At 53.3% G+C, this 9,666-nt stretch overlaps 1 protein-coding gene across 1 annotated transcript in view; it reads left to right on the forward strand.

Moving 5' to 3' along the window:
- PASK (PAS domain containing serine/threonine kinase) overlaps positions 1–8,067 on the forward strand; it is a 36,389-nt gene extending 28,322 nt beyond the window's left edge. Inside the window, exons 13-18 of the mRNA XM_080799415.1 lie at positions 418–543; positions 659–793; positions 3,531–3,730; positions 5,461–5,594; positions 6,716–6,889; positions 7,501–8,067. Of these exons, the coding sequence (XP_080655541.1) occupies positions 418–543; positions 659–793; positions 3,531–3,730; positions 5,461–5,594; positions 6,716–6,889; positions 7,501–7,580 (849 nt within the window). The 3' untranslated portion in view covers positions 7,581–8,067. The remainder of the gene's footprint in view (positions 1–417; positions 544–658; positions 794–3,530; positions 3,731–5,460; positions 5,595–6,715; positions 6,890–7,500) is intronic.
- Positions 8,068–9,666: the final 1,599 nt, after the last annotated feature.

Consider the following 9,666-nt stretch of genomic DNA (forward strand, 5'->3'; position numbering starts at 1 on the left):
TTCTTTTGTGTTGCTGTGTCTGTTGGTTTTGTTGGGCTCCCCTCAGCTCCCAGAGGATGTGGTTGATGGCCTTGGTCTGTGTTTTCCAGTTCTCCCGCCTCTTTCATTTCCTCTGTCAGGGCTCTAGCCCTCAGTTGTGACCTGGGGGTGATGAGGTTTCTGAGGGGCCCGTGCCTCTAGGTCTCTGGCCCAGTTCACGGCCCCTCCACCATGCGCTTCCGTCTCCTCAGCCTCACCCTTCCGTTCCTTGTGCTGTGGGGGGGGGCGGGGGGGCACTCCTGGGTGTCTTCTCTCCCATCCCTGGGATTCAGGGGGAGGCCCATTCAAGGTTTGTGTCTGCAGAGCTGGCGGCGGGCACCACACTCAGTGGAGTGCCAGAGACACACTGGCAGCCACTTTCCCCCATCTTCCTCATAGGTGGTGGTGAAGTTTATTAAGAAGGAGAAGGTTTTGGAGGATTGTTGGATCGAGGATCCCAAACTTGGGAAAGTTACTTTGGAGATTGCGATTTTGTCCAGGGTGGACCACGCCAATATCATCAAGGTGGGGTGCTGTTTGTCATTTAATGGTACCCTGACGTCACTCCTATGAACCGTTGTTAAATATGTTGTCCTGAGGGCACCTCGGCAGGCCCAGACCTGACTTTGTCTTTTTCTAGGTTTTGGATGTATTTGAAAACCAAGGGTTCTTTCAGCTGGTGATGGAGAAGCATGGCTCTGGTTTGGACCTCTTTGCCTTCATTGACCGCCATCCCAACCTTGATGAGCCCCTGGCGAGTTACATCTTCCGACAAGTGAGCAGGCTGGAGCCATGCTGGGGAGATCATGGGCTTGGGCTGGAGTCCTGGGGCTGCCGACATGCATGGCTCACATGCACTTCTTTCTGTGAGCTGGGCTCTAGCCTTCAGATTTTGGATTTTATGGAGTAAGATCTATATTAAGATACATGGGGGAGCCCAGATGCTGTCCTGGACTGATGAGAGAAGTATGTTTAATGATTAAAATTTACTTATATTCATACAATATCCATACCAGTTGCAAAACTTAGGCAATGAAGCTATCAGGTTAGGCTTCGAGGCCTGTGCGTCTGATTTGAGCCCTTGTCTCTCAGCAAGAAACCATTGCTAAGTTGTATGCAAGGATCATTATAGGGCTGATGAGGGAAGGCTGTTGCGTTCAGTCCAAAAGAGCCTCTGAGGCACCCACTGTGTATGGGATGGTCCTGTGCTCAGTGGATGAGAGCAGTCCTGCTGTCCAGCTAAGTGAGGTAATCAGGAAAGGCTGAAATTCTAGCAACCTTGTTTCACAATATTTATTTTGGTCTCTTTCATGTCTGCTTATGTGTTGATCTTGTCCACTTTTTATTTTGTTGGCATGGGAGAGTGACGAGCAAAATAGAAAGGCATCCTGGAGACAAAGAGGCTGGGAAGTGGGTGGAGAGGAGACAGTTGTTCCTGTGAGTTTTTAGGAGAAGGTTAGGTGTCCCAGACTATTCCTAGCTCCCTGGAAACAATGGAGAACTACCTGGAAGGGGGATATTCGTATATACTGTTCCCAGGCTTGCTCACCAGTTGTTTCCTGGTGAGGACTTGATATCTAATGCCAGTTTGCATAAGTTGACATTTCTTACTCATAGCTATAAATTCCTAGAAGCTATTGGATTTCTGATATTAAGTTTCCCAGGCACCTACCTGTAAATTTCAGGCATCGTGGTTCTGCTCAAAGACTGTCCCCTTTCTCCCTCTTTCTGTGTTGCAAGATTATATACCCGTCTACTGTAATGCATGGTAGAAATTCGTTTCGAAATCTTCACGGCAGGCAGACTGTAAGATGTAACAAGAGTCACTTGTTGAAAGCTGCTTTCTCTCAGTTGTTAATTCTGGGGCCATTGATTTGGTAATTATAGGGTCCTATACTTTCTAATTTCGCAAAAAGCCTCTTACAAGTAGTCCCTCTGTAAATTTATATATGTAAGTGCTATTATATGTAAGTAGGGATTCACAATTTTATAGAAAAATATCATCATATGCCAGTGTCTACAAACAGTGCCCGTGACCAGCCCCAGGTCCAGTGCATCTGGCCATTCACAGACCAGCTCTCCTGGGCGGCAGGGGTACCCGAGGGCCTGCGGGAGGAGGGTCTTCTCTGTTCGGACTCAGGTTCTCTTCAGACGTTTGTGGTGAATCCCTTGCTCCCAATTAATAAGCTTCCATGAAACTTTCACGTTCAGATTAATATGCAGTTTCTCTTCTCAGCTGGACCCTGGCATGTATGTGTGCGTGTGTGTGTGTTTGTGTACATACATGTGAGTGTCTGGGTGTGCACACATGTGTATCTGTGCATGCATGGTTGTGTAGATCAGTATACAGGTATGTTTTTGTTTGCATATATGTGTATGTAAATGTGTATTTGTTTACTAGTTGTAAGTTAATTAATGGGGCACAGTTAACCCACCATTAACTATAGCCTCTGATTCAAGGGTATTCACTTGTAAACATAAAATTGTCTCTAATCAAAATGACCATGTCCATGAAGACACTATGTTGATTGGTATGATTGGTGTCCAAATTGTGAATACAGTCAGAAACTTTACTCATCTCATTTAAACTTAACCGGAAGCTTCCTTATGTTCATCTCTGTCATCAGATGTTGTGTAGGCTTCTCTGGTCTGGGCAGACAGCAGCTGTCACTGTTCCCTTCCAGAGTGGGGACTGTTGCACTTGGCTTGCTGGAACAAAGCCCACTTCCAGGGGAATCACTTTACGTGCCTATGGACGAGAACCCCACGCATGCTGGGGCTCGAGTGGCTGATGCTGGGGGCTTCCCTCCAAGAAACCGCTAGAGACCAGAGGTGGGGGTTTGGAGACGTGGCTTCCACTTTCAGCTCTGCCCCTCAATGGGGCATGAACTCTGGGCAAGACGCTTTCCTTCCGTGTGAACCACAGGTGTCATGCTCAGTCTTTATCTAGGGCCGCCTCCCATTTCACGCCCAAACCACACTCATGGAAGCACCCACCACGTGTCTTTGTAGCTTTTGCTTGTGGTCAGTCTGTCCTTCCTCCTGAGATTGTCACTCTGTGTGTTGAGGGGTGAGTGACGCTTGTCTGTAGCACACGGAGTGAACCCGAAAATCACGTATTTGTGCTGGGGGACAAGTGGGGTGTTTGTGGGAGGGCATGAAGTGTCAGTTACACCAGACGAAGTCCTATTTCATAGCTAACGCTAATGTGTTGTATACTTAACAATGTGCTGAGTGTCCTTACTGCTACTAATGAGAATAATGAAATTTTAAGGAAGAATCCCGTCCTGGTGCATGCTGTTGCTGGGGGTGTAGCTGGCCAGCCATGCCGAGTGCCCCGCCCAGACCTGCATCATGCCCGCTGAGCTGGATTGGGTCTGCATGTCCAGGGTTCTTTCCTGCCACTAGTTCATGAGGAATTAGATAAGAGGTGTTTTTCTTTGTTGTTTTGTCCTGTTTTCAAGTTAGTCCTTATCTTAGATGCCTATTTTCCTTGAATTGCCCGGTTGCAGCTAGTGGCGGCAGTGGGCTACCTGCGCTCCAAGAACGTCATTCACCGGGATATCAAGGATGAGAACATCGTCATTGCCGAGGACTTCACAATCAAGCTCATCGACTTCGGCTCTGCCGCCTACTTGGAGAAGGGCAGGCTGTTTCACACGTTCTGTGGGACGATCGAGTACTGCGCCCCTGAAGTCCTCATGGGAAACCCGTACGTACGGTGCCAGGCTGCGGCCAGACCTCACATCTTCCAGGGGGACCACGGGACTGCTTGGAGTTTAGGTGGGAGAACAGTTTCCGCTCGTGCCTCTTCATGACACAGGCTGTGGAGTGTTGATAAAGGTCTTGGTCCCAAGTGGGCAGACTGGCAAGCTATGGTGGGCTAAGGGGAGGTAGGCCATGGCCACCGCTCTTTGTTGTGTTATATTCTCAACTCTTATGTGTGTTTGGAGTTTTATGTAATTGGATCTTTGAGAATAAGATGAAAGGTCAAGACAGGAGGCCCAAAAGTTGAGACTCTCCAAGTAGGAGGAGAGGGTCTCTCTTCAGCTGGGTTTAGTCATGGCGATGACAGGCATAATAGCCAATTCCAGTAATAGGTGGCTGGGCTGGCAGCCCGTGACATCCAGCATCGAAGGCACAAGTGCAGAGGACCCGCCGTTGGCCTGGACCTAATTGGCCTTCCTGCTCCCACCAGGGGTACAGCATGTCCCTGCCCTGGAGCCTGCGGGCTGCTGGGGGCCCTGGGCGGTGCTCAGGAAACCCTTCTCCTGTCATCTCCGTGTGCACCCAGAACCACCAATAGGACATATTGAAGGGGGGTAGTCCCGGAAGGGCCTTGGAGTTTCTCTAAAGATGTAATTTGATCAGCCTCGTGCCCACAGCATGCTGTTGGCTGCTGTCTTGTCCTGTGGTGGCGATTGGAGTTGGAGAGGGCCACCTGTCCTGTCCACAGGACCCTAACATGTGCTGTGTGGCTTGCCTGTTCCCCACCCCACCCCCTGCACCCAGGCTGGGATGCCCCCATGGGGGAACTCAGGGTGATGGTGCCTCTCAGTGCTGCTCAGAGACCTCCGGTCCTCCCCCAGGGCATCCCCTAGAGCCCCTACCCTGACGTCTCTCTAAACAACATGAAAACAGAAAGTGCTGTAGGGGGTTTTCTTGCCCCAGCTCCTACGGCCTCTTGTCCTGCACGTTCCTCACGTCTATCCTCCTGACCCCCCCATCCTGGTCTTTGGCCTCATGATGTCCTGGGCCCTCTGCTTGCTCACCACTGTCTCTCAGCCACGCTGTCTGACTCCGTGGTCTCTGCTCTCTGGGCCAGAGCTGAGTGACCAGCCAGCTCCCGGGCAGCTCGGCTGCAGAGCCACACTTCTCTGTAAAGTGAAGTTGCCATTTCTTGGGCAGCTGCGGGGCTTACGGTAAGAATGCTGCCATCTCACAGGTGCCAGTGCATGGAAGCTGGGTGAGGTCCGTCCTTACAGTGACAAAAGATGGCAGCAGTGCCCCGTTGTATCCTGGTCCCCAGCCTGTTGCCCAGTTGGCCCAGGCTGGACCCCTCTGCCGCCTCCTTCACCCTCTCTAGGTTGCTGCTGTTGCCTTGATCCTCCTTCTGTTCCTGTGTGGACTGGAGCCTACCCTCTGCTGTGCCTTCTCTCCACCTCCTCCAGGAACTGCCCCTGTCAGGAGGCGTTCTGCTCTCACGTGCTGTACACCCTCTTATCTGGTGGTGGGCATCTCTCAGCTGCCTGGACGTGAAGCCTTGCTTTTGTTTCCTCCCCAGCATGTGGCTGGAGCATGGCTGGCTGGGGTGGAGGTGCTGGAATGGAGGGTGTAGTTGAGAAGGGCCACAGAATGCACTGAGGGCCACTGTCAGGGCCGCATGTGGGGCAAGCCGAGTCCCGGTATGGCCCGAATGCCACCGCCACCTCCCCCTTGCAGATACAAGGGGCCGGAGCTGGAGATGTGGTCTCTGGGGGTCACGCTGTACACGCTGATCTTTGAAGAGAACCCCTTCTGCGAGCTGGAGGAGACCATGGAGGCCTCGATCCACCCCCCATTCCTGGTGTCGGAAGGTAAGGGTGCCTGGTCCCCCGCCTCGAGCATGGCGACTCTGTCGATGCTGATAGCCTTGTTGCTTTCTTTCTAGTCGTCAAACACTAATCTGAACAGAAGGGTGACTTGAATGTGACTAAACCCTCACGATAATTTTTTTTTAAAGATTTTATTTATTTATTTGAGAGAGAGAGAAAGCACGTGAGCACAAGTGAGGGGAGGAGCAGAGACTGAGAGGGAGAAGCAGACTCCCTGCTGAGCAGGGAGTCTGATGTGGGGCTTGATCCCAGGACCCTGCCTTTGACTGAGTCAAAGGCAGACACTTAACGCAGCCACCCATGTGCCCCTGGTCTCTCTTCTTACAAGGACACTACTCCCATCACGGAGCCTACCTTCATGACCTCATGTGACCCTGACCACTTCCCAGGCGCCACTGGGGGTTAGGGCTTCACCTAGGGGTGGGGGCAGGTGTGGAGACAGTTCAGTCCCTAGCAGCCTAGAAGAGGGTTTTTGCAGCTTTGCTAAAGTTCGGGTTCCCATGAACCGTGCTTCCTGCAACGTGCTGTTCCACGCACAAAATCGTTCCATGTGCTCTCTCACTGCATTCTCAAGATACTTCTGTGGGATGGTGAGGTCAGAGCAGCCTGGTTGAGGAGACACCCGCATTGTTACAGGAAATGGGACCCAAATCTAGACCCAAGGCTGGGGCTCTTCTCAGAGCCCATGCCGCCTCCTGGCGTGACAATGCAGGGCTTGCCTGTGGCCACCTCCCTCCCCTCAGCACATGAACCTCATGTCATTGGAGGCTCTGCATGGCCAGAGCCCCGAGAGCAGGCTGAGCTCCGGAAGCTCTGCATGGAGGTTAGGTGAGCGGGGTGGGGGAGGTCTTGAAGCCCACGCTTTCATTTCAGAGGGGACAAGCATGTCCTGCGGCTGGTCTCCGCGAGTAGCTGGGCCCGTGTGCCAGAACCCCCATTTTCTTGTCAGTGGAGGTTCCCAGGCCACTTCTTGCCCCGTCGGAGGTACTCGCGGTGGGCAGACCTGGGACCCGCTGCTCTGACCCCTGTTCTTCTTGAGCCCAAGCCTGGACCCACCATTGGTCTTCTGGCCACATGCCTAGGGTGGGTCTTTACGTCTCCAGATCTCATGAACCTCATGTCCGGGCTCCTGCAGCCTGTCCCCGAGCAGCGCACCACCCTGGAGAAGCTGGTGACAGACCCCTGGGTGACACAGCCCGTGAATCTTGCTAACTATACCTGGGATGAGGTGTGTCACGTGAACAAGCCAGGTGAGACGCATGACATGTGCAAAGAAGGTAAGGAGGAGTTTCCCAGGTGACCTTCCTGGGTCTGGGGAGGAGGTGGCTCCCTCCTCTATGCTGTCCTAGACACGAATGTCAGGGCCTGTAGCTGGCTTGTTACCTGTGGAACAAATGGGGCTTGATTCTGTTCCAGAGGTCCTTGAACACCACTGGGGCCTTAGAAGGTGGTTGAGCACCCAGGGGAGCCCCTGACAAGGAGGCATGCACAGAAGGGGCTCAGGGCAGGGGCCAGAGGGTTTGAGAGCAGCCAGAGGTGGCCTAAGCCAGCAGAAGGGGAGGGTAAGGCTGCAGACGGCGAGGGACATGCTCTGAGGGGACCCAGGGGCCCTGGCTCTTCCAATGAGGCTCCTGGCTGCAGAGTTGGGTGGCAGTAGGCCAGTGTGTCTGGTTGCCACTGCTCAGGGTAGGTGGACCCAGCTGGTGTTGGGGGGTCCGGACATAGACTCCCCGCAGCACCCCAGTGGGGGCTGGGGACACTGCAGCAGTGCCAGGCGAGTTCTCGAGGGCCCCGCCAATGTCTTTTGTTCCTAGAAATTCTACCAGAGAGAAGCAAGTGTCTTAGGATCTTGTGTTAACACCCGATACAATGTCGTCTTCTTTCTCAGAAAGCGGAGCACTGTCCGGTATGAGCCTGGAGACAGAGAGCAGGTGTGCCAGGGAGGTGGCATGGGTGCTGGAGCCCTGAGGGGCGTTGTGCCATACGGGAGACCCCTGAGGAGCCAACTTCAGCTCCCTGCTGCTCTTCATCATTCGCTCAGGATCAAGGTGTTTTCAAGCCCCATCTAGGCAAAGAAAGTAAATTCGCAAGCATTAGGCCCAATTCACCTTATAAAAACTCTCATGCAAGTTTGAGAAATGCTAGCACAAAAGCCAGTGGTGTTACCAGATTTTAGGTTTATAAATAGACTTGGAATTCATTTTTCACATGACCTTGGAAAAGCATTCTAGTGTTTGGTTGAGTTTTGTGCTGTTAAAGGGCTTTTATTTGTGAACTTCAGAGTCTTTAATCTTTCTGATTTTGTATATATGCATGTGTGTTTGTTTCCCCTGACTTGACATGTGCTCATCTCATGTGTGGAGTTTGTAGAACTGATTAGCCAGATGACCAGACTATTTCATTAACTTATTTTTTTGAACATTTCCAAATTAAAGTAATTTTGTAGTGAACCATGACCATGACTGTCTGAACTGTTCCACAATGCTGGTGTGGGAAGCGTTTCATTTATGTTTATGTTTGTGTACCCACACTTGCCCTCACTGGAGAGGGTTCAGCCCCCATCGGCTTGGGGGTCCCTCCCCTGGGTGGGCCCAGAGCCCTGCAGCTTGTTCAGTCTAAGGAGGCTGGGTGGGGACCAGCTGTCCTTAGGCACGTCCCTTCTCCTCTGCTCACCGCTCCAGCCCACCGCCCCCCCCCCCACCCCCCGGTCTGGGTCTTGCTGCCCACCCTGACGCCCTCCCCACATCCCCCTGGATATCCAGTCCCACATCTGTGCTGGGCGTCCACCCCTGTCTCCTTCCCATCTGGCTCAGGTGCCTGGGGGTCTCTAGCACACTTAGATGTCTCCTCCCCTCCAGGCTCCAACCCACACTGTCTGAAACAGGATCAAGGAGCTCAAGGAGCAGGTGCAAAGCAGCCTTTATTTGATCTGTGTTGGAGGGGAGGGAGTGGTTAGAATTAAAAGGGAAACCTTTCATTCTTTTCCTTGCTAAGAAGAGAAGAGAAGAAAAAACCCAAGACGCCCCCACCCCCTCTCCACCACATCATCACTTTCCACAGGTTGAAGGCTCTGGCGGAGTCCTCAGGAAAATGCTCATGGGGCACGCAGCTTTGGTCAAGTTCTGTGCTCGTTTCCTGCTGTTCGTTTGGGGAGCACTCAGCTGTCTCTCAATATCTCAGGACGCCCAGATAGCAGTGGAGTTAACTCCAGACCTTGAGGCGAGGGGCTACCACCCTGCCCTTCCTTTGGAACGCACTGCGCGAGTCCCTGCCCTCCGTGAGACTGGCTGACATAGCAGGGGGAGAGGCTGCAGAGGCGTGGATTTCAGGAGCACATTTTGTGAAGTGCGTAGTAAGAAGTAACGTTTACTCTTCAGAATTCAAATTAATTTCATGATATCCTAAGAACTCTTCTCCAGAGTGAAAAAACTCAAGTGTTTTCCTTGTAGTATTTACGATGCTTATAACACGTAACAAATTACAGGTTTGCAATGGGCCACCCAGGCCAAGTGCTGGCTCTCCGGGGACGGGCTTACAAGAAATAGTTCTCCAAACCCATCCCACGGGGTGACAGTAGGTCCGGCGCCCTGAGGGTGTTCTCCGCGGAAAGCCTCAGGCGTCAGGTCTCCGTACGCTCCCTCTGTAAGCCCAGACGGCGGCAGTTTCCGCGCCGGAAGCACTGGCTTCCCAGCCGCGCCTCACTCCCGGCGCCGGTTTCCGGTTTAGGCTCGCGGACGGGCTCCCTCCCGGGGTCGGATGGCTCACGAGGGGATCCTTAAGTTTCGAGTGTAAAGCACGAGTTTATTCCGAGGTGGCAACAGCTGGACGTTTGAAGAAGAAAGCTGGAGTGACAATAGGCGAACAAACCAGCCTCCCCGGCGGCCGCGGGGCGGGGACTCTTCAGTTTCCGACTCCGAGTCTCGGGGCCGGGCCGGCGCAGTGCCGGGAGCGCCCGCCAGGGGGAGGCAGCCGGCGAGTGGGGAGAGAGCCCCGCGCCCCCGCGCCCCCGCGCCCCCGCGCCCCCGCGCCCCCGCGCCCCCGCGCCCCCGCGCCC

The sequence above is a fragment of the Martes martes genome (genome assembly GCF_963455335.1).
Source record: "Martes martes genome assembly, chromosome: 3".
NCBI classification, from domain to species: Eukaryota; Metazoa; Chordata; class Mammalia; order Carnivora; family Mustelidae; genus Martes; species Martes martes.